The 22,714-nt window shown below is 45.3% G+C and overlaps 2 protein-coding genes across 3 annotated transcripts in view; one reads left to right on the plus strand and one right to left on the minus strand.

Moving 5' to 3' along the window:
• The window catches only part of boc (BOC cell adhesion associated, oncogene regulated), a 29,050-nt gene extending 16,537 nt beyond the window's left edge, over nt 1–12,513 (plus strand). For both annotated transcript variants that reach the window (XM_061064829.1, XM_061064828.1), the window contains exons 4-18: nt 2,064–2,210; nt 3,053–3,196; nt 3,478–3,771; nt 4,926–5,204; nt 5,292–5,560; nt 5,660–5,825; nt 6,634–6,693; nt 7,010–7,219; nt 7,585–7,760; nt 7,885–8,107; nt 8,819–9,004; nt 9,086–9,297; nt 9,389–9,477; nt 10,296–10,447; nt 11,415–12,513. In XM_061064829.1, coding sequence (XP_060920812.1) covers nt 2,064–2,210; nt 3,053–3,196; nt 3,478–3,771; nt 4,926–5,204; nt 5,292–5,560; nt 5,660–5,825; nt 6,634–6,693; nt 7,010–7,219; nt 7,585–7,760; nt 7,885–8,107; nt 8,819–9,004; nt 9,086–9,297; nt 9,389–9,477; nt 10,296–10,447; nt 11,415–11,584 — 2,777 coding nt within the window. In that variant the 3' untranslated portion in view covers nt 11,585–12,513. The remainder of the gene's footprint in view (nt 1–2,063; nt 2,211–3,052; nt 3,197–3,477; nt 3,772–4,925; nt 5,205–5,291; nt 5,561–5,659; nt 5,826–6,633; nt 6,694–7,009; nt 7,220–7,584; nt 7,761–7,884; nt 8,108–8,818; nt 9,005–9,085; nt 9,298–9,388; nt 9,478–10,295; nt 10,448–11,414) is intronic.
• A 625-nt stretch (nt 12,514–13,138) lies between these two features.
• On the minus strand, nt 13,139–22,476 carry LOC132994462 (basic helix-loop-helix domain-containing protein USF3). Its single transcript, XM_061064826.1, has 7 exons — nt 22,375–22,476; nt 21,763–21,880; nt 21,627–21,658; nt 21,419–21,501; nt 21,226–21,322; nt 16,179–21,079; nt 13,139–15,494 (listed from the first exon to the last, which is right to left on the minus strand). Exons 2-7 carry the CDS (start codon nt 21,804–21,806, stop codon nt 13,665–13,667), a joined length of 6,987 nt encoding a protein of 2,328 aa, XP_060920809.1. The 5' UTR covers nt 21,807–21,880; nt 22,375–22,476; the 3' UTR covers nt 13,139–13,664.
• Nucleotides 22,477–22,714: the final 238 nt, after the last annotated feature.

The following is a 22,714-nucleotide window of genomic DNA, read 5'->3' on the forward strand; positions in this document are numbered from 1 at the left end:
TTTTGGCAGAAGTTAAAAGCTCCTCGCTTGGATTTCTTGTGCAGACAATCACCTCCCCTCTGTGCAGAAAACAGACATGTATCTGCACAACGTGTACGCACAACACGTTGCAAAAACATGTTATAATTCAGACGCACGCACACACACGGGCCTCCTGCTGCTCCACATAAAGATGATGAATGCACTGTCTCTCTTGAAATATTTCAAGTCGGCTTTGCCAAGCGCTGCTGGTGCGGGAGGTCTGCTTCTCTTTATGAATACCATCAATCCTGCATCCCTACCGCACGAACACACACACACACACACACACACACACACACACACACACACACACACACACACACACACACACACACACACACACACACACACACAGAAACACAGCACATGCATGCACAGTGCGCACACACCTGAGATGCACCCATGCAGGGTTCTTCCTGTAAAGAATGTTGGGCGGCATTTTTTTTTTTTTTTTCAGGGGGGTTAAAAGGTGTAACTGAAGGAATTCGGGAGAAGCGGGCAAGAGGAGGAAGGTGGGATGGGTGGATGTATGGGGGAGTCAGAAGGGGAGGGAGGGAGGGAGTTGGCTGTAAAAACAACACCTGATTGATTTAGCAAATGGAGCGCCACACGGTCTCTCTCCAAGGTCCCCCTAACACAAAACACACACATGCACACACACACACACACACACACACTCCACTTAGCTTGACATGTTCTGGCTGGGATTCTCATCTCTCAGAAAAAGAGTTAAAAAAGAGTCAGAGGGGTGTGTGTGTGTGTGTATGTATGTGTGTGTGTGTGTGTGTTTTGTCTCTGATTTCTTCCACTAAAGCCCCCCCCCCCTCAGACACAGACAGAGTCAGAGGTCCAACATGAGTGCTAAATAAATCAGGGAAGGTGTTTTTTCAGTGCGCTGGTTAAATCTCTCTGATGTCTTTTATCAGTAGAAACAGGCCTTAACTAAATGTTACTTATTGAATTGGAGTTGTATACAAAGTCTCATCAGCTGACCGTGTGTACTAGCAGCTTCTTGCTAGAGAGAGGGAGAGCAGCCGGTCCAAGAAAAACACAGCAGTTATAGCAGCGTTGGAAAGAATGAAGAGACGCCATGTTTGTTAGGAATAAATCAACAAAGGCTGGTAGACGTTTAATTACGTTCCTGTAGTGGTTTTATTTATCTTTCATTTCACTCTTGGAGTCCCTCATGACAAATGTCTCTAGTTGTTGCCCCCCCCCCCCCCCCCACCATCCTGTACTGGTTTCCCCTTTTCTCAGTCACCTTTTCCTTCTGCCTCAAATCTATAAAATGGCAACATCCCCCCTGCTAAGTTATTTTTTTGGGGGGGTTTTCTTTGTCTCCCCCTCTTAAGAGCCCAGTTATGCTGTTTCCTCCCAAGCCAAAACTGCATATCTTTCTTTGAAACTCTATAGCACGGACACCTCTCACCTTTGACCCCGTGGCCAGGCCTCCAGGCCGCTGAGGGACGGAGGGGTGGGGGGTGGGGGGTGGGGGAGTTAGGGGTCAGAGGTCTCATGAGTGTCTGTGCTGTGCAGACTGTGTGTCTGCGGGACACAGTCGCAGCACATGGCCTCAGTAATCCCACTCCCCTTTCCCACACAATCTGAACCGGCTCCAGTCACAGTATAATGTTTGACAGGATCAATGACTCCTACTTGAATGTTACAGACGCCACTTCTCTGCTTATCCAGAGTGACGTAAAAAAGAAAAGTAAAAGAGCAAAACTGCTGTGACTTTACTCAGATCCGTGCTGAGGAAAACAGTGGGACAGAAATGACTCAAAGGGAGAAGATGAGGTTTAGCCTTCAAAGAGAACAGAGTGTAGTTTTCATACAATAAGGACAAGCTGATGTGAGAGAAATCCAATATGGAAACAACAGTTTATTATTGCTCAGAATCTGTGGTTTTCTCCTTCTAAAGCTGAGGACTGACTGTATACATGTGCTGTTGGATGTGATTTACACTGCGCATTAGCGTGATGAAAGAAAGCCCAACTGTGTCGCAGCAAACTGACTTCTCCCCTTGGCTGCGTGTTTTCCAGAGCTGCGGGATTTTGAGCCCGATGACCAGCAGGAGATCGAGGTGGACGAAGGCAACACGGCTGTTATCGAATGTCACCTCCCGGAAAGCCAGCCCAAGGCTCAGGTCCGCTACAGCGTCAAACAGGAGTGGCTGGAAACCTCCAAAGGTACTGGGCTGCTTCAGTTCATTAGCGTTTCCCCATAATCTTTGCCTGCTTCCCTCTTGATTCCCATACTATCTTTATAATTTACCGGAATGCTATAATCCTGCTATCTGGCCCATCATAAAACCAGTGATAAGCGTTTTATCTGGAGAATGTTGAAACATGGGAATGCGGTTGTTTATTTTTGAAACTATTTACTTCTAAGTTGCCTGGAAGAGAAGAAGAAAAGCTCCAGTGGTTTGTGGATGGTATGCTGATGATGCCTGGGAGCTGTAGGTACTGATATCTGCAGCTTATCTCGGAGGAAATGAACGCCACATTGAAAGGCACTCACTGACTGTTCATAGTGATACCCTGGGGCGCCACCCTGTGGTCTCTGACGATAATGCAAACGTGCAATAAAACGTCATAAAATACTCATATTACACAGTTTTTGGATGGCATGGATGTTATTTCTCTTGTCTCTTGCCCATAATAATGAATTAACTTGAATATTTTTTCACCATTAGGCTATCAATTTCATGCTATCTTGAGTTTTCACCAGGCTCTGCATTCAAATGTTTGCACTGAATCATGTACAAGCTTATTTATTTCTTTAATAATCAGGAAATGCTTTGTGTGTATTTCATTATTTCACATTCTGAAAATTGCCCAACACCCTACACTATAGAATTTCAGTAACTACAAATATTGATAACTTAAACGTTTAGCATTTTTAATCTTTGTTTTCATTCTTTTTTGCACACCTGCCTTTGTAACAATTGCTAACCCTTTACCACCTGGCCTTAGTTGTGAGTTTTCTTTGTGCAAAGAGCGAGAGCTGACGCGTGCTTCTTTTCTCTCAGGGAACTACCTCATCATGCCGTCAGGGAACCTGCAGATCGCCAATGCCACACAGGAGGATGAGGGGCCGTACAAGTGCGCTGCGTACAACCCCATCACTCAGGAGGTCAAAACATCCACCTCTGCTGACCGCCTGCGCATACGCCGTGAGTCATCCTCTCTGACACATTTTGTGTTCTCAAATCGCTCACTGTAATAAAAAAAAAATGATTTACAGAAGTTACGGGTCATTGTAACTATTTCTGTAGTCACATGGGGGGCTCAGGGGACAATCACTAGTTCAGTGAGACTTTTACTAGTTGGCCACATTTAGTACCAGTAAGGTCAAACATTCTTCAGAGGCAGGGATCAAAGTGTGTAGAGTAATTTGAGAAGGGCGCACACTCTTTCTGAGTACTGATTCCTCGACTGTCCTCACCTCTCCCAGGCTCCACCTCAGAAGCAGCTCGCATCATTTACCCTCCAGCCTCTCGCTCCATCATGGTGACCAAAGGCCAGCGGCTGGTGCTGGAGTGCGTCGCCAGTGGCATCCCCACGCCGCAGGTCAGGTGGGCAAAGGATGGGCAGGACCTGCGCTCCCACAACAACACCCGCTTTCTACTCAGCAACCTGCTGATCGACGCGGTGGGCGAGCGTGACTCGGGCACTTACGTTTGCAGGGCCGATAATGGAATCGGCTCGGCCAGCACTGCAACGGTGCTGTATGACGTACAAGTGTTCGGTGAGTCAACTAGAAGAGTCAGGGAAAGTTGTTTTAGTGTGCTGTTTTGTTGTTCATGTGTTTTTTTTTTACTTTGTTATTATGGCTCCTGTTGTGTCTTTTCATAGTAAACAGAGTTAGCTTGCAGAGTATGTAATGTAGACAGAGTCATTCAGACATACTAAAAAGTCTTTAGGAGACCTTTAGACATTTTTACAAAGTACAAAAACATGAAATCATATTGAGAGTCCTGCATCAGTAGTTTTTTTTTCTGTGTCTTAGATTTAATAATTACACTGACTCCGTGTGTGAGAAGCCTGGGTGGTGTTTTCTTTTTAAGAAAGACTTTGTGGAGACAGTGTTCTGTTTTCTGTAGCAGGACTTGACTGAATATGTCTAGGTTATGGATGACTGTTTTTACAGCGATTTTCTGTGAGTGTGTGTGAGCGTGTGTGTGTGTGAGCGTGTGTGTTGAGGGCTTGTCTCTCTGCAGCTGGCTCTAATTAAAGCCAGAGAGCTGCTGTGGCTGTAATAAGCTCCGTCTTTCCCTGATTCACAAGCAGCCAACCATCAACTAGCTGGCTTGGCCCTGCCTGCCTCACTCTATTCAACTCGCTGTCATCCAGCCTTCAGACACACCCACACATGCATAATTGTATTATAACTCACACACACAGGCTCACACACATGTGGCATAGTTGTAGCTTTAACTATTTTAATAATGGATCAAACAAATCGCTCGTTTATCAAGTGAGAGATGTCAAACATGAATTGGTTCCAGTAAATTTTCTGTTTTTCTTAATTGTATATAAGGAACATTTTTTCATTTTTGACCACTGGAATTAAAACTTTTGGAACTGAAAATGTCCTTGATGCCAAGGAGGGGTTTATAAATTGGGTTTTGGATCAACAGTCGGGGGGAAAAATGGGCAAAGCTAATGTGTTTACAACGTTAAGAGAAGCAGAAAATCCTCTCGATGTCAAAGCCAGACAGGAGAATGTTTGGATTTTTTCTTTAAAGAATGACTCAAAATGGTAACTGAATATTGAAGTTGTTGTTTTTGTTGGTAAAAACAGTAACTTTCTGTCTGTACCCTTGGCATGCCTATGCCAACATAAACATTCAACCTTCCAAACGAGCTGCCTCTTGACTTCTCTTCTTCTCTCCCCTGCAGAGCCTCCTCAGGTGACGGTGGAGCTGCAGCAGCAGCAGCAGGAGGTTGTGTACGGCGAGACGGTTCGCTTCATCTGCCAGGTCCGCGGTAAACCCACACCCTCCGTCATGTGGCTCCACAACGCCCATCCTCTAGCGCCGTCTCCTCGCCACCGCCTCACCTCAAAAGGGCTGCGTGTCACCAACGTGGGCCCTCAGGATGACGGACTGTACCAATGCATGGCTGAGAACGGGGTGGGCAGCTCACAGGCCTCTGCTCGCCTCATCACAGTGTCAACAGGTAAGTCAGTCTTCTGATCATTCCTCACGACTTTGAGTCTTTTATTTGTGGCCTTTCGATTTCATGATGTGTGTCTTTCCTCTGCAGGGATCTCATCCAGAGGGAGGCTGCCCTCACTCTACCGGCCTCTCAGCCCAGATAAAGTCCTGAGGGAGCAGCCGCCTGTGAGGCCGGGAGCCGCGGGGGCCATGCTGCCTATGGACTGCTCTGAACTGCCGGGACATATCCTTCCTGCTGAAGCCCCCGTCATCCTCAGCCAGCCGCACACCGGCAAGGCCGACTACTACGAACTCACCTGGAGGCCCCGACATGAGCAAGGACCACCCGTGCTGGAGTATTTGGTCAAATACAGAAAGGTACTGCCATCAGCTCACTGCTAAAGTGTATCGATGATATTATCTAAAACCTGTCAACTTTCAATACAAGTGACTCATGGCTCATTCTCTCTCGCTCAGGTGGGAGACCCTCTAGCAGAGTGGACCTCCAGCAGTATCTCAGGGGCCCTCCACAAGCTCATCCTGGCCAAGCTGCAGTCAGGCAGCCTGTACGAGGTGGAGATGACTGCAAAGAACTGTGCAGGTTTGGGACAACCTGCCATGATGACCTTCAGAACTGGCAAAGGTACAATGTCTGTATAGTTACAGCGTTAGTTTTTGAAGATGAACATGTTTTTGTTTTTTTAGCTAAGCTAGCAGGGTGGCCGTTGGGCCATGGCTATGTGGCTGCAACTTCTGTCAGACCTCAAATGTTTATTTCTGTTTAAATAGAGCAAGAATTAAATCATGTAAACACTCATTGTTCCCAGAGAGAGACTCTTTTTGATCTCCTGAATTTCCCTTACAGTTATGATTTTAAATGAAATATGGCAGCCACTTTTAATTACAGTGTAACTTCTTAAATGCGATTAAAAATGTAAATTATCACATTGCCAACCCTTTAATTTTTTAACTAACTCATTACTTTACATTTAGTTTTAATAGCACATGTTAAGTGCTGATTAGCAAATCTTAGCATGCTAACAACAAACATGTTAAACATCCTCATTGTAATAGAACACAACAGAATAACTTCATTGTCACTGCACATTTTATGAAAACATTTGCATTTCCTTAAACAAAAGAACATCACAAACCCTCTTTCATTCAGCCACACAATAATACACATTAACACAGAACTTCAGCTGAGTCATTGCCAGCAGGCTAGCATTCAGATTTTTCCTTTTTTTTTTCTCCCAAAACTTTATTGAGGTAAATTTGTATTCAACAAATTCGAAGGCAAACATTAACATGCTGACTTTGTTGATGAGCTCGAAAGCCGTGCTAATAGTCCAAAGAGGGGCTGTTTGTCCTCTGGAGAAGGGTTTAATAAAGTTTGTATAGAGCTGAAAAACAATTCTTTGATCTTACTGTTGATGCTTTTCTGTTTTAAGGCCGCAAAGGACAAATCGACCCTCCTAAAACTCCCGCTGTTCCTTCACCAAGCCTCTCTCGTAAGTATCCGTCCAATCTTGTACTTCTCCTCTTCTAAATATTACCTCCAATTAACTAAACTTACTAAAACAATCACCTATGCTAAAACAGCTAGAACAATATATTAATAATCAGCAAGACTCTGAACTTCTAACCATTCTCCTTTTGACTAACATAGACATTTCTCAATCTCTTTCTCCTTTCCATCTGAAGGATGAGCTCTCAGTAAGTGCTGCATGTTGCATGTTTTTCCTCCGCTGTCATAATTACAGAGTTGTCCTGGGGTTTGGTGTCTCTCCTTGTCCTCCATCTGACACTGTCAATTCTTCAATGCAGCTCCGGAAGCCCCTGACAAACCCACAGTCTCCACGGCAACGGAAACGTCGGCATACGTGACTTGGATTCCTCGCGGTAACCGCGGCTTCCCCATCCAGTCGTTTCGGGTGGAGTACAAGAAGGTGAAGAAGGCAGGAGAGGACTGGGTGACGGCCGTCGAAAACATCCCCCCGTCACGACTCTCGGTGGAGATCACGGGCCTGGAGAAAGGTCGGCCATCTTTCACACGCACTTTAAACAGTGTTGTTATTATTCACCGCAGTTTTATTCTGAGTTTGTGGAGTCGGGTGGTGGGGGGGCGGGGGAGGAGGATGTCGTACCGTATAATTACAGTGATGATGTCCTTCATAATTACATTCCCTTAGGCCTGTAGATTCATCAGTGGAATGAGTGTTGTTACAGTCATTTTAGTAATTGCTGCCATCAATCAAACCATAACTGTGTCCCATTTGCCTTGAAAGAAAAACATAAAGTAGAGTGAAAACAAACATCATTAGTCAACAGAATAAAGCTTCATTCCAGGCAGCTTTTAGCCCCCAGAGACAGATTAGCATTAATGATCCCTCTCCCTGCAGGTACGTCCTACAAGTTTCGTGTTGTGGCGGTGAACGTAATTGGTTCCAGTCCTCCCAGCGCCCCTTCCAAGGCTTACACAGTAGTGGGCGGGAGACCCCATGAGCGCCCTGTTGATGGACCCTACATCACCTACAACGAAGCCATTAATGAGACAACCATCATTCTCAAATGGACGGTGAGGAACCCCAATACATAACCAAAAAAATAAAAAATCAATATTTCTGGTTGCTGTGGATCAAGATTAACGGTGCTGTTTGCAGTACTTCTTTAATATGTGATTTTTATCTCCCTCTCAACAGTACACTCCCGTTAACAACACTCCCATCTACGGTTTCTACATCTTCTACCGGCCGACAGACAGCGATAATGACAGTGACTATAAGAAGGATGTGGTGGAGGGAGACAGATACTGGCATTCAATCACCGACCTGCAGCCCGAGACGGCGTACGACATCAAGATGCAGAGCTTCAACGAGTTGGGAGAGAGTGAATTTGGCAATGTGGTGATCCTGGAAACGAAAGGTGAGGTCGTCTTTTGGGAGACTTGACTTTAGTGGTCAGTGGTCACTGAACTTAGTGATGGAAATAGGTATTATTGGTGTAATTAGATTATAAGATAATGTCATACCAGTAATTATTTCATAATATATTACATTATATACTATTAAATAATTAATACCTTGTATTTATATTATATATTTTAGTTAAAGGGGGTTAGCACTTGATAAGTTTAAACTTCTTGGGCATGTAATGTGGTTATATTTTATTTGTTTTCAACAAATTTTTAATTACAGAATTTCTTTGTTTGTTATTTGTTTTTGTTTTTTAAATGTTCGAAATAAAATAAAATCAAGCTTACACGCTGATGTATGTAGAACAGAGGTGGGAATCGCAGGGAAATTCCCAATGCGATATGATACAATACGTATTGTCCTGCTTCATCTGTTCGACTTTATAATCTTCTTCATTGTCTTCAGTTAATAATCCGTTCATGTTACCCTCGTTCATGTCATAAGTGCCACAGTGAGGAGTCATGAAGTAGTGATGTGCTGAGCATGTTTTGAGAGAACTATCACTATTTGGCAACAGCTATTTGATAATAGAAGAGTCAGGTACATGATACTATATTGCTGTATGGATATTTTGTCCCACCCCTTATCAAGAAGCAGATACTGTTCTTATTGAAGAAGTCTAATCTTCAATTTTAACATATTTTTCTGTTTCATCCCCTAGCTCGTCCTAATCAACAACGACCTACCCCATCAGAGACCCCAGACCACGTGTTGGGACACGGACACGGACTTGTGCCTCGGCCCGGCGACCTCCCCTACCTCATAGTTGGTATTGTCCTGGGAGCCTTCGTCTTCATCATCGTGGCCTTCATCCCATTCTGTCTTTGGAGGGCTTGGGCCAAACAGAGTGAGTGCTCCTCACATCTTTTCAGAAGTTTGTAGTATCTGCAGATGAATTTGTGTTAATCTCTCTTTGTGCTCATTCCAGAGCAAACATCAGACTTGTGTTTTCCTGCTGTGGCCGCTCCGGTGTCGTCGTGTCAGTACACCATGGTTCCTCTTCAGGGACTTGCTCTGGTCGGCCACTGCCCACTGGACGGTCGTATGACGGCTCCACACAGTGTGTATCCTGCTAATGGAGAATACACACTGAACGGCAAGCCCCATCACCCCACACACTGCCTGCCGGGGCTGCAGCAGGTACAGACACAGTTAAATAAAGGTTGTTCATGAATATATAAAAAAACAGTCTTGCAGTGTTGAATATATGATCTGTTGTTTTGTTTTGCAGGAGGACGTGGACTGTGATATGGAATGTGACACTTTGCTGCCACAGACAGTTTCGAATGGACATGTGCCTGTTTATCACTACTCCAGCAGGTATGTGTACAAATAAAACTTCTCTAAGGTGTGTGCCCAAACATGTGAGAGGGACAGAATAAAGGTATAGTGCCTTTAATAATTGTGAAAAAAGTGAAGAAAAAAAACACTGCTCATGATAGACCCAAACAGCGGATCATTTCAGGGTGCTACTGAAATTAGCATTTTTGTTGACTTTATTGATATTTCTGATTTAATGAGGGTACCTAACAAGAAAAGGATTCTGTCAAACTGCACAGATACTTCATTGCACATTTTGTGTTTCTTATATTTTTAAATTGTATATTATATATTGTAATTGCTTCCATATTTTATTATTTAAGTTCTTGCTATGTTTGCTTTATTTCCTTTGTTAACTGTTTTTTGCACCAATAAACCAAGACAAATTCCTTGTATGTGTAAATGTAGTTGGCAATAAAAACCGGTTCTGATTCTGAACTGGTACCAAATCAAACAATTATTTCATCAAATAGCAAACAGAAAACTATTGTTTCAAGATTAATTATATAACTCTAAAATGAGGAAAAAAGTCAAAGAAAATCCAAACGTGTGCTTGGTCCTGCTTTTTAAATGCCATGTTTATATTACATGTGATGAGATTGATCTTTGTTTTATAAGTATAATTTAAAGTAGGACATAGGATAAATAGCTTAAGTGGCGTGTTAGCAGAGCAGCAGCAGTGAGATGCTCAGGATTGAGTTAAGCTAAACACTCGCTGTAGATTTAGAAGAAATGCCCTTAACGTGTTATGGTATGTTAAACCCTACCTGTTGCAGCCCTTACATGATCGTAAACCTTCATTGTCTCCTGTTCCTCAGTGGTTCAGATCATCATGAACACAGCTGCTGTCCTCCTGATGACTCCACTCTGCAGCTCCTCCACTCCTCCCATCAGCACCTCGCTTCACAGGAGCTGGATGATGATGGCAGCTTCTGTTGTGGAGACGAAGAAGGGGATAGCATCACTCAAAGTAAGTGACTGTTCACATGTTTCTTTCTTAGATAGATAGATAGATAGATAGATACTTTATTGATCCTGATGGCAATTCAAAGCAAATGTAAATATCCAGATTTACAATCAGGATCTATTGTTTTTCAACTTTTCCTGCAAGTCAGACATTCAAGTAGTTTAGTAGAAGAACACGATGAGGATTAATACGTGGAAAAATTAACTCTAAATGTCGCTTATATTGTCATCTTATATTTTTTTTACCAATATTGTGGTTTAGAGATAAAACTTTGGCATTGGATATTTACTGGTTAGAAGCCGGCGGCAACCTCCGGTGTTGAAATGGAAGCAAATACTGAAGGGCTAAAAAAATGCAATTCCTTGAGTGTCTACTTGATGCTGACTGTAAAAGCCCTTAAATTCCCATTAGAATCAATATAAAAATGTCATTTTTTACAGCAGAAATAAACATGATAACAGCCTGGTAAAAAGGACAGTTTCACTCTCTATAGCTCATTTCTTTAGTGGCAAACACTCTACAGGGGTTAAATGATTTTTTGATTCCCCTTTTGATGATATAAAGGTAAAGATTTAGCCATTAACTTTATACATCATTAGGGGCTTGGCTGATTTGACTGACAGGTGGGCGTGTTGTTGCTGTTGGCCAGGAGGCGTAAGGCCCGCCTCAGCTTCACCTCTTTATTTACGAAGAGACAGCATTTCCAAATTGGCAATTACCTTTGTCCAGCTTCAAAATGTGTCTCGGGAATCAACGAGTGATGTCACTGAGTCTGAGTCCATGTTCTTCATAGTCTATAGTTAAAAGCTGTAAAAAAAAAAACACATTTGTATTTGACCTTGAGTTGGGTGTTACTTGTGACACACACTGACTAAACGCTCAATCAGTAACTGCCATGTTCAATATTACAAAATCATCTTTATTTTCTCTCACTGGTCCTTTCTCTCTCTCTTTCTCCATCCTCCTGCAGAAATATCGTCCTTTCCTCTTCTCTCTCTAGAGGATGAAGGCATTTTCACCACATCATCCTCAGCAGCCACAACACCACAATCTCAAGACACACCAATACAGGAAGTGAACATCCTCCCAAATGAAGCATCCCTTGAGAACACAGAGACGGCGAACACAACAGAGGCGTAAGAGACTGTTGGACAAGCAGAAGAAAACCAGAGAAAATATTTATTTTTGTATCACAGATATTTATATATTTATGCTTTTGTACATAAGTGTCTGACTGTACTGTATATAAGGTATTTTTTTTTTAAGTGAAAAAGACTCTTATTCACACATCGCTTTGGAGAAAGGGAGCACCATGTTGTCATGCTGTTTGTGTTTTCCTGGGAGGGAAATACGTTTGATTCCTCATGTTGAAGAAGATCAGTCAGGGGGCCTTAAATCTGCAGGGGATTCCTCTCACTTTAGCACTTCACGTCTTCACCCTCCTTGTGTCATTCCTCACAAAATCCTCCATCCGTAATGTTTGGACCTTAGGTACTTAGCTTTATGTACAACCAGAACAAAGGGACCATTCAAACCAGTCTGATGCTGTAATTATGAGGTGCTTTTATTGCTGTTTAGACCCGTTGCTATGTCACATCTTCAAACAATTCTGTCATTTTGTAACATGTTTTATGCATTGTTCATCATTAACATACTATTAACTTGTGTATGCAACATAAATCATTCTGTCCAGTAGTGTACAAGAGATTATATATTGTATAGTTATTTATTTTTGTGATTTTTATATATTATTTTTTAAATCACTGAATGGGAGAGATTCTGGAAAATATCTTAAACTCAGTCATAGATAAGCTGAATTTTATCCTCCAACCACTTCTGTGTTTACTCATTTGCTGGTTACCAAAATGCGTGGCAGGTGAGGGCGCTGTGACAGGTGTGTTAGTATTATTCCTCCCTCACAGGTTGCTGCATAAGTATTAGTCTTTTCCAGAGACGTACGTGATCGAAATGAAGGAGATCCTGAATCTACACTCCCACAAGTGGAGCCAACTTGTGGCTGCACACGCTGGAGCACTATTGCATGTAAATAAAAAAGCTTATGAAATTAATACGTTTTTGGCGCGTCATTTTAGTCCTAGTATATTTGTGTACTATTGCAACATTTTACTTTGAACACTTGAGACGTGTGAGGTGTCATTTCTTTCAATAGATAGGTCTTCTCTTAACTTCCTGAGTGGAACTCTGTTTATGCTGATTTTAGCACCCCCTGTGGACAATGTGGTACCTTCTCTCTTTGCTGATTTGTCCTGCTTCAGTATCTGAAACGTTACTGACAAAACAAACCCCTAATTGTGTAGTCTCTTAAAAAGAATAGATCTGCAGATCTTTGCCATAGAAAAAGTCAAATGCTCTGTTTAAGCAACGTTCAGCTCATCAGTTTGACACCAATCCTGTAGCAGCAGATTCAGGCATTACAAATTATAAAAAAATAGTACATCAGTCTTAATTGCTTTCTTAGCCTACAAAGAGGAATCACTAGTACCAGTAATTTCAATCTGTTTCATGACCAGATAAACTCCTTACAGGAGCTGTGAGTAGACAACTTCTGTGACAACCAAAAATATTTCAAAGTTTTTCTCCTAATTTTTGGTTTTGCTGAGACCCTCAGACCTACATAAATCAAAAGTGCCATCTAGTGGAGAAAGAAACACATGATTCTTTGGTTTGCAGCAATTACAAATGTCTCCTTATAAACTTTATTAAACAATTTTGTATTTACAAATACATACATAATCTATCAATTCTGATATGAAACATTGGTATGTACAAAATAGCTCTTATAAAAAACAAACTCATTCTGTACAGTATAACCTGATATAAGTTAGTTAATTACATTGGTAGGTTACTGTTCAGAAGGTTTCTTAATGACCCCATGATACTTCAAGTGACCAGTGATTCAAGTTCGAAAACCTAAACTTGATTTGTTTTACAGTCACTTTAACCAACTGTTCAAAGAACAGGATCACATTTTTCTGTCACATTAAAATTAAAAGATTTTTGAAGTAATATAAATCATAACTTTGACATCATACTTGTGCCAGAGGAAATTAATCTGAGATTGAAACTGTGATGATGTAAACAGAGAAAACAAACAGTAGACAGACATGCTTGAACACATCTCAAATTAAAAATTAAACTCTTCAAAAAAGAGTTTAATCTTTACTTCGAGGTTTCAGCTCAAAAAGCAGCAGGACCCTCTTCACACAGCCGAGCTGCCGGCGTGTCCCAGAATGTGGCTGATGTTGTGGGCGGGACGGTTGGGCTGTTTGCCTGAGTCGGCAGACGAGGTGTTGGAGAGGGACAGCAGGGGGGACATGGGCATTGCTGAGCCATCGGTGGGCATGCCTGTGGCGATCTCAGGGAACAGCGAGGTGAGGCTGAAGTTGGATATGTGAGGGGTGATTCCAGATGAGTTGGCAATGGGCATAGGAGGCATATCGGGGAGCAAGGGGAAGCTGGCCTGTCCAAAACCCACTGGGCGAGGCGGGGAGAGAATGGAGCCGAAGCGGTTGTTGAGTTGTGGAGCGCTGCCCTTGTCGGCACTCGGGCTTGTAAACATTTGATTGGGGAAGTATTGGAGGGTGACATCACTGGCAAGGCTGGGGTGAGCAGCGGGTGAATAGGACGGGTAGAAGGAGGGTAAAGTGTTCTGGGGCTCAACAGGAAGTAAGGAGGGGGTACGGGAGGTGTTCGGCTGGCTGACTGGAGGGATGAAGGTGGAGTTTGCATTGATGGGAGGTGGATTCATCCCCCCCTCAGGAATAAAGGGGAAACCAAAGTTTTGTGTTAGGTGTTGGTCAGGAACAAGATTGTTGTCGTTAGGAACCTGACCACTGTCTGCCATGAAGCGAACAATTGTGCTGCGGCGTGCCTCTCCTCCAGACTGAGGTCTGCCGAGCAGCACACCTCCGCCCGAGGGCAGAGGCAGGTGGCCCTCAGGCTCAAAGGGGTTATTCTGCCTCACAGCTCCTGATCGAGGCCGGTCTCCGAGTCTCAGCTTGGCAGGCTGAGTATCTCGGGGGATGTGGCGAGAGTGCTGACTAACAGCAGCCGGTGGTCTGGAGGGGGCAGAGGAACGTCCTGGCTCAGAGCTGTTATGTGGCGTCGGAGGGTGGGGGAGACCTGCGCGCACACCTCCATGCATATTACTGCTGACCTGAGAAATGTGGCTCTTGTTGCCCTCCCCGAGGCGCATAGCTGGGGCCTTCTGAGTCTGAGGCAGACTGGGGCTTGAATTCTTGGCCTGAATGTCTCCTGAAGAACCTCCAGGCCCACAGCTATAGTCCATGCTCACCGGGGGGCAGCACTGCACCGCTCGCTGGTGGCTGCTCTGCTCAGGCATGTGGGGGGAGAGGAGGCTTTGCATAAAACTCTGGTGACAGCTTTCCTGCTCGCGAGGGAGCGCCGGCCCGACCTGTATTCCCTGCGAGCCAGGATGAGCAGTACTGTAACCCCCACGGTTCCTGCCGTCTGTTGCAGGGCCAACACACATCCTGAAGCCCCCCTGTTGCTGCCCCTGAGGGCCCCTTTGAGAAGGTGGCCCTGACTTTGGCGTCATATCAGTCCCACGAGACACCTGAGCCTCGAAACCACCGAGCTGATGAGCTCCTCCTCCCATGGCCTTAAATGGTGGACACTCGGAGACCCTCTGGACATCAGCAGACCCTGGATGGTCTGAGGGGAGGCGATTCTGTTGGTTGTGTGCAACGTTTGCCTTCCCTCGTGATGTATCCAGGTAACCTCGAAGGTCTGGCTGCTCCTGTGTGGCACCACGGCTTGGCTGCAGGTGGAGACCCATGCGCTGCTGCTGCTGCTGCTGCTGCTGCTGCTGCTGCTGTTCACCACTGGTTGAACTCTTACCGATGAGTGCCTCCGCTGAGTAGTTGGAAACACGATGACGTTCCTGCCGTGATGGAGCACAGGACAGATCAGAAGACCGGGACACAGGATTGCTGGGAGGAGAGATGAGCTGCTGGTCCAGAGTCCTAGAGTTCATCATCCTCTGCATAGCATTATGGTCCTGACCAGACTGGGAAAGACAAAAGGATAGAAAGGTTTTTTCAAACATTCTCCAAAGTTCTATCAATAAATCTACTGGATTACCATAAAAAAATTTAATTTCTTACATGGATGGATGGATATTTACAAACTTAGTCCACAGTGATGTGTCAAAGACTCTGAGTGCTCTCCTCATCTCTTGCTGTAATTAAATCTTGTCTTGTTTGTCATTATGTTTTTGGTTCTTGAGAAGCCAAAGACAATTTTCCACATTGTGGACTAATAAAGTTATATTCTATTCGACATTTGTTTCTAATTTGAAGCATTTAAAAATAGCTTTTAAGATTTTTTGGTTTTAAATTCATACAATTGAGAATTGCCCAGGTAAGTGACAATTATATACAATTTGAGGTACATAAAAATATTAAACCACTTGAGTTTAAGTTGAGAAAAGACAATGTTTGATATGGTTTAATGATAAATTAAAATTTACTGATCAAATTTGTCACTTGTCGCTATAAACCTCTTTCTGTCTAACAGTTGGCATATTAGTCTGCTCCCCAAGACCTTGCAATGTTTAATCAACTCATGATTACATCACAGAAGTTGCTAGTTTAAAAGAAAGTTAAGAAAAACAGATCAACCAAGTTCTGTGTACTGCTGAACTTCCTTTCCAATTTATGCTGTTAAATACTATCTTCCATGTGACACAAACCTTAAGGTGCTCCTGCTGGCTGAGGTGGCTGCTGTGGTGTCCCCTGGATCCCGCGGCCTGGGCCTCACAGCTTTTCTCCTGGTGTCTAAAGTGCTGCTGCTGGATCTGCTGCTGCAAATGCTGCTGGTGTCTGGAATGGGAGCTCTGCTGTTGCTGTAGCTGCTGCTGCTGTTGGTGTTGTTGATGCTGCGTTTGGGGCTGCTGTGGGTGTGTCTGCTGTTGGTGCTGCTGGGTATGAGACTGTTGGTTATGTGTTGGTTGTTGATGTTGAGATTGCTGATGCGGCTGTTGTTGATGCTGCTGCTGTGTGTGCTGTTGATGCTGTGACTGTTGTTGTTGTTGTTGTTGTTGTTGATGTGTGTGCTGCTGCTGAACTCCAGACTTTTCCAGGTGATGCTGCTTCTGTTGCAGGCCGGCAGGTGAGCCAGTCTGACTTCCTCTGACAAGTCCCCGCTTCTTCTGCACATGCTGATGCTGCTGCTGCTGCTGCTGCTGCTGCTGCTGCTCCTGCAGCGCCCTCTGGTGTAGCGAGTGGCGCTGTGCGGGGTCAGGCTGCGTCAGGTGGTGCTGCAAGTGATACAGATGGTGTCTCTGTTGCTCTTGCTGCTGCTGTTTCATGTAAAGGTTTCCTCCCAGGTGCTGGCCAGGCTGGGTTGCAACATGCTGTTGATGACTCTGGGGCAGATGGAGCACACCTGGCTGGTTCTGCTCAGGAGGTGCTTGAGGAGGGCAGTGGCCATCTGTGGGCCGAACTACAGAGCTCATGAAGGAGTTTGTGGAGAAGAGGGAGCTTCCGCTTTCTGTATTAATCCTTGTCATGATGGCTGAGGACGTGGGGGGCAGCTGTCCCAACATCAACTGGTTGTGGTCTGCTGCTTTCACATCCATGTGGCTTACAATTGGAGCCGATGGAGGGCAAGGCTTGGGCCGCTTACCGGAGTTCAGCATCACCTCCTCCTGGGCCTGCCTCTTGGAGATGATCTTCACTTGTCGCTCGCCAACACTGACTCCAGCCTGAGCCCTCATTAATGCAGTTTTTAAGGGGGTGTACTCATTCAGCTGAGCTGCACCCGAGCAGGGGGAGAGGGCATTATTTGAGGGCTGGGGTATGTGGGCTGATGTTCCAGCAGGTGAGGGAAGTGAGCCTTGTTGACCACCCAGACTGGGAGAACCAGGGTAGGCTTGTTGGCTGGAACTTGGACGGATCAGGTTGTTGACACTGAGGCTGGCCACAGTGCCGCTCTGAGATTGGACATGGGAGAGAGACTGAGGCTGAGAGTATGAGATGTTTTGTTGATGTCTATTTCCACTGGGCCCACTGACAGACACCTGGACAGCAGGTTTGACAGTTAGTGAATCCATGGGTTTAGTCACTTTTGTTTGCTGTCCAGTTGAGCCCCTTTCTTTACCACTAGACACCGGTGGGGTTTTGGGGGGCTCCCATGTGGCTGTGGAAGGGTTTGTTGAAGCAGCACTGTCCCCACTCCGCCTCCCTGGACTGTCTTGTTCCAGCATGGCCAAGGCCAGCATCTCCGCCTGCTCCGATGTGAATGTAAATGTCCCAAAAGAGCCGGATGATGCACTGATACTATGGCCCTGAGGAAGCATGGAGGCCACAGAGAACCCTCTGCCTCCCCCAGCAACTGTAGATATGGGAGAATCAGTTTGTCTGCTTGATGTCATGGGATGCTCTATCGTTTGATCGTCAAGGTTTGTGAACACCTGCTGTGAAAGGGTAAAATCCTTTCTAGAGGGAGTGTCAGTGGTTGATGCCACCAAGTTATCTTTCTCTGCTGATTGGTTTTGTCTTTCTTTCTGAGCCTCCTTTTCTCTTCTGTGGGGCTGGGGTTGTTTGTCTTCAGTTGGCTGACAGGAGGAATTGTTGGGCATGTCCTTCTGCTGGGTGGGAGCCCTGCTCGTAGTTACCCTTTTCCTAAACTCTGAACCGGTCGAAGGGGCTGTAGCAGTGCTCGGGGGTGCAGGAAACGTTGCTGCATGTGACGAGAGAGCAACAGTTGTGGAAACCAATTGAGCGGGTGTGCGCTGAGATTCAGGTGTATTGTAGGACAGAGGAGCTTGGGTATTCGATACCTGGGGACCACATACTGTACTCTGCTGGGACTCCTGATCTAAAGATACGTGGGCAGTTACTTTGACAGTGCTGGTGCACACTGGCGTTAGACATGCAGTAGAAACGGAGGTGGAAGAAAACAGGGCCTCAGCAGCATCTGCGGAAATGACCACAGGTTTGCTCTGCCTGGAAATAGCAGGTGTGGCAGCTGATTTTATTTGTATTGCACAAGCTGTTTTACTCACGATTGGCTGGTTAGCCTCTGGAACTAAGGGTTCAGAGGCAGATGAGTCGCTGCCAGAAACTACAGCTGGTTTACTCTTAGTGTCCACAGCTGCACTAACTGATGGCTTAACCGATGGGGCGTAAACAGTTGTGACTGCAGTTGCTATGTCACTGGTGTTAGTGGTTGCACCAGTCTGAGTTTCACTAACAGAGTTTTTACTCTGTGGATTGGGTTGACTTACAGCATTTGACTCATTAGAAGAACTACACACAACCATTATCTCAGTGTTTTGAATAGAGTTGACATTTTCTAAAGCGGCGCCACAATCTGTAGTTGTGACAGCTGTCGAACAAGAGGGGGGGATTTCTGTGACTTTCACAGTTGAGGACTGTAAAACTTGAGATGTTGCAACTTGAACTGTCTGATCTTCTCCTGCAGCAGCCATGGGCGTACCCAAAGCAGCAACAGTAGGCCGTGGCTGACTGAGCTCTTTCTTCTTTGCCGCTTTAGTCCTTTTTGCTGTTGCACTCTTTGCATTCAGATTTGTACGAAGCCTCTTTCCTTTAGGCTTAGAGGCATTAACTCCCGGCCTTGATTTGACTGAGTTCAAACAAGGGACTTGGAGTTGTCGGGCAGGAAGAGCAAGCGTGGTTCCAGTGACGGACACCGGAGGAGGAGGTTTCTTCTGCTGGACTATTGACAGTGGTGTAGCTTGGGGCTGCCCATTGTTCTGGGTTGAAATGGGAATTGGAAGGCCCTGAGAGATGCTCTGATTTAGACTGCTGAGCGCCCCTAAACTGTTGAGAGCCACATTAGTAGTTGGTTCCTCTGTGGTGGTAGGCTGGACCAGCTGAAGTGTAGTCTGGCCACCCTGGGAGTTGGATTTGTCAGAGGTCTTCATGGGCTGCAGCGCAAACACCTGACCGTTTACAGTAATGGTCTGTGGGGTTGGAGGAACTGGTGGGGAAGAGGAGGAGGCATGGGGGACCTGAAGGGGGTGGTTCATTTGGGGCTGAATAGGGCGTGGCAGAATGTGCACTAGCTGCTTTCCCCCAACGCTCTGCATTGAAGCAGTACAAGATGTTGTACTGCTGGTTGTGGGTATTTGCGTGGGCATACCAGGAACTGCAGCAGGCACCACACCAACCTGAGGAGTCTGGGGGGCTGGCGCAACCTGATTAGGTGCCTGGATAATTACAATATGCTGACAGGGTGTCTGATTGGTCATTTCCTCTCTTAAAACTGACTGGGATGGGCAAGCGCTAGCCTGTTGAAGAAAAACTACGCTTGGATTGTTGGTGTTCTGAGGTGCTGTTACACCTGAGGCTGTCCCACTGGTGGGGTTGACCTGCAGCACCTGCATGGTCTGAAGAAGGGGTAGCACTGTGGCCTGTGGTTGGGGAACCAGTGCTGGCTGGGGGAGGGGCTGAGGCTGAGGAATAAGAGCTGTATGAGGATGTGGAACCAATGATGCTGGTGTTAGTATAGCAGGCTGGGGCTGCGACACATGAGGATGGGCAACGACAGCTGGCTGGGGGAGGACAGCACACTGCGGTTGGGGGGCTATGACAGGTTGAGGTTTTGCATGGTTCAGGATCACAGGCCGCAGCTGGGGTGGACTTTGAAAGGGCTGTGCTTGAATGTGAGCCGTTATGGGGGCTTGCTGCACGGGCACATGTGGCTGCATCTGTATTTGGATGGGCTGAACAGAAGGTTTGTTGCCCAGTGGACACACAGTTACCTGCTGCACAGCCTGGCTGGTGGTGATGACTTCTGGGGTGGGGACACTCTGACACACCGGTTGCACTGTGTTCCCTGCCATCTGCAGCGTTGTCCAAGTAGTCTGTGTGCTTCCTGCTGCCCCTGCTCTAAGAAGGGCTTGACTGTTAGGGATTGTAGTGTAACTTATAGTCCTGATGGCAGTGTCCTGTGTGACCCACGAGCCAGCCTCCGAGGCTGCCGCTTTTGGTGTAGTTAAAGTCTGGGTAAGAGCTGTAGGAGTGGGAATTGGCTGAGCGGGGCTGACAAAGGGGATCTGTGAGGCTGAAGTGGCTGCTACAGTGAGGGTCTGGACTGGGACAGCAGGCTGTGTTGGCTGGGGAAGGGCTGTGGTTGCAGCAGGGATCTGAAGGGTGATATAAGACACAGAGGGTGGCAAAGAAGTTCCCGCAGCAGAGGTCTCGACCACACATTGCTCTATCATTCTCAAGCCTGGCGTAGACTGGGTGGGTGTGGCAGTTGAACCAGGGAGAAGTGCAGGGGTGGGAGAAGAGGTATTGACTTGCAGCACGGTACCGTTAACCCTTAAATTTGTGCTGACCTCAGAAGGTGGCTGAAGACTTAAGGTTTTAGAAGCCTGTTTCCCTGGACTACTCTCCTTCCCTGCTGGGCATATCACATTTCCATTGGAATAGACGATGATCCCCTTTGGAAGTTGGTGAGTTGGGATCACCTTAGCCACCTTGGCGGAGCGCTGCTTTCCCTTCCAGTGAATGGTGGGGTCTTCCAAAATGTTGATATCGTTGGCTTTGAGGAGCTCGATGTAGTGAGCACTCTCTTTCCTTAGCTCCTCCAACTGCCGCCGGAGCCGCCTGATCTCTTCCCCTGCAGAGACCAAGCATAAATGAATCATCATGCGAGTGAATTTAGTCATTCAATAATTATTCCAAACTCACATACGGTCTAATCACACACTTGTAACTTCAAGTACAATTAAAAATGTAAACATCAATGAGAGAATTAATCCTCACCTTGAACTTTATCTCCTCCTTCCAGAAGCATCGCGTCATTTTGTTTTTTCAGTTCAGCAATGTAGCAAAAAGCCTGGTCTAGGATCATGTTTTTACTCTGCGGAAATTGGATAAAAAAGGTTAGATATTACAAGACTGCAACACAACACCAAACTGTAAGTTGAGCCTAATGGTCTGCCAGCTTGTCTCTTACCTGTTTAAGTGCCTGGGAGCAGGGCAGAAGGTCACCAATGCGGTTTATTCCAGCATTGATCTTCTCTTTTCTGTGTCTCTCAACTATGAAAAAAGAAAGCAAACTTGAATGTTTCCGTACATACAGAGTCACCACCAGTCTTAGAAACTCCTGACAACGCGTGCATGTTGACTGAGCAGCAAAAGCATAAGAGGAAATGTTATTTCACCTGCATTGTGAGATTCTTTGTTTTTCTTCTTTCTGTAAAAACAGGCAAACAACTCACATTCAGCTGTGTTCATCTTCACGGTTAACTTCATTATTTGGTTAAAAACAACAACACAGAGCAGATCAAGCATCCTTACTTGGCTTTACGACCAGATGTTTTGGTTTCAGTCATCTCTGGCATCCTGTACCAATAGATGCCTGGTTGATAAATCAACACATTTAACAGATTGACCTCAAACCTCTTCTGTGCTCTGCCTGCAAAGAAAACAAAACATCCACACCAGGATCAATGTTGAGCACAACTACACAATGTCAAAAACACATTCAGATGTAAAACCCCTGCAGTAAGACTGACGTGTAGTCAGACAAAGTTATCATAAGAAGTGAAGCCTTTAAAGACCTTGTTAATCAAACCTTCATCACAACTACTGGATGCTAACAAGCTGACCTAGCTTTACAGTAAAACCTACTAAATTACCTTCAAATAACATCATAATTACAGACTTTTCAACAAATAACAGGAAATGTTGTTAAGTTGACATCAAACAATGTGTATACAATTATCTCGTCCCCACATTAAAGACGAAACAAGCAACATTGCCAGTTAATTATTCAGCTAGCTTTATGTTAGCAGTTAGCCAGCGAGCTAAGCTTCCCGTTACCGAACCAGTTTGTTAAGCATATTAACGGCGGAATTCTTCACGTCCGTGTTAATCTAAGAATGCAAATAAAAAGCCGTTTCCACTGACCTCCAGCCCCGGCATTTTGGAGACTGTCTGTTCCTGCGAAAACTTTGAGTTCGGAGGCAAACTGTGAGCTAGGCAAGGCATTCAACTCATCTCTCACAACAATCCGAGGCAACCTAACCTCATGCAGGAATGGGCGGGCTGTCGGGGAACTGACAGCCAATAGCGTTGGAGATACGGGCGTTTTCGGCCAATCACGGTGTTTACAAAGACTTCCAGGGATAGGTTTACAACCAATGCATCTAAACCAAACACGGATGGTTTTCATGCTCCTTTGCAGTGTCTAAAATAATTTTTCATACATGTTTATTAAATGAATCCCTTAATTTAATGTGTAAGTGAG

Source organism: Labrus mixtus, chromosome 19, assembly GCF_963584025.1.
Source record: "Labrus mixtus chromosome 19, fLabMix1.1, whole genome shotgun sequence".
NCBI classification, from domain to species: Eukaryota; Metazoa; Chordata; class Actinopteri; order Labriformes; family Labridae; genus Labrus; species Labrus mixtus.

Bases quoted from the DNA above. Each gene is read 5' to 3' on its own strand.
- LOC132994462 (XM_061064826.1), bottom strand. From the start codon at position 21,806: ATGCCAGAGATGACTGAAACCAAAACATCTGGTCGTAAAGCCAA. The intron at 21,080-21,225 runs GTGAGGATTAAT...TGGTCTCTGCAG, and splicing joins AGGAGGAGATAAAGTTCAAG to GGGAAGAGATCAGGCGGCTC. The intron at 15,495-16,178 runs GTTTGTGTCACA...TGTCTTTCCCAG, and splicing joins GCCAGCAGGAGCACCTTAAG to TCTGGTCAGGACCATAATGC.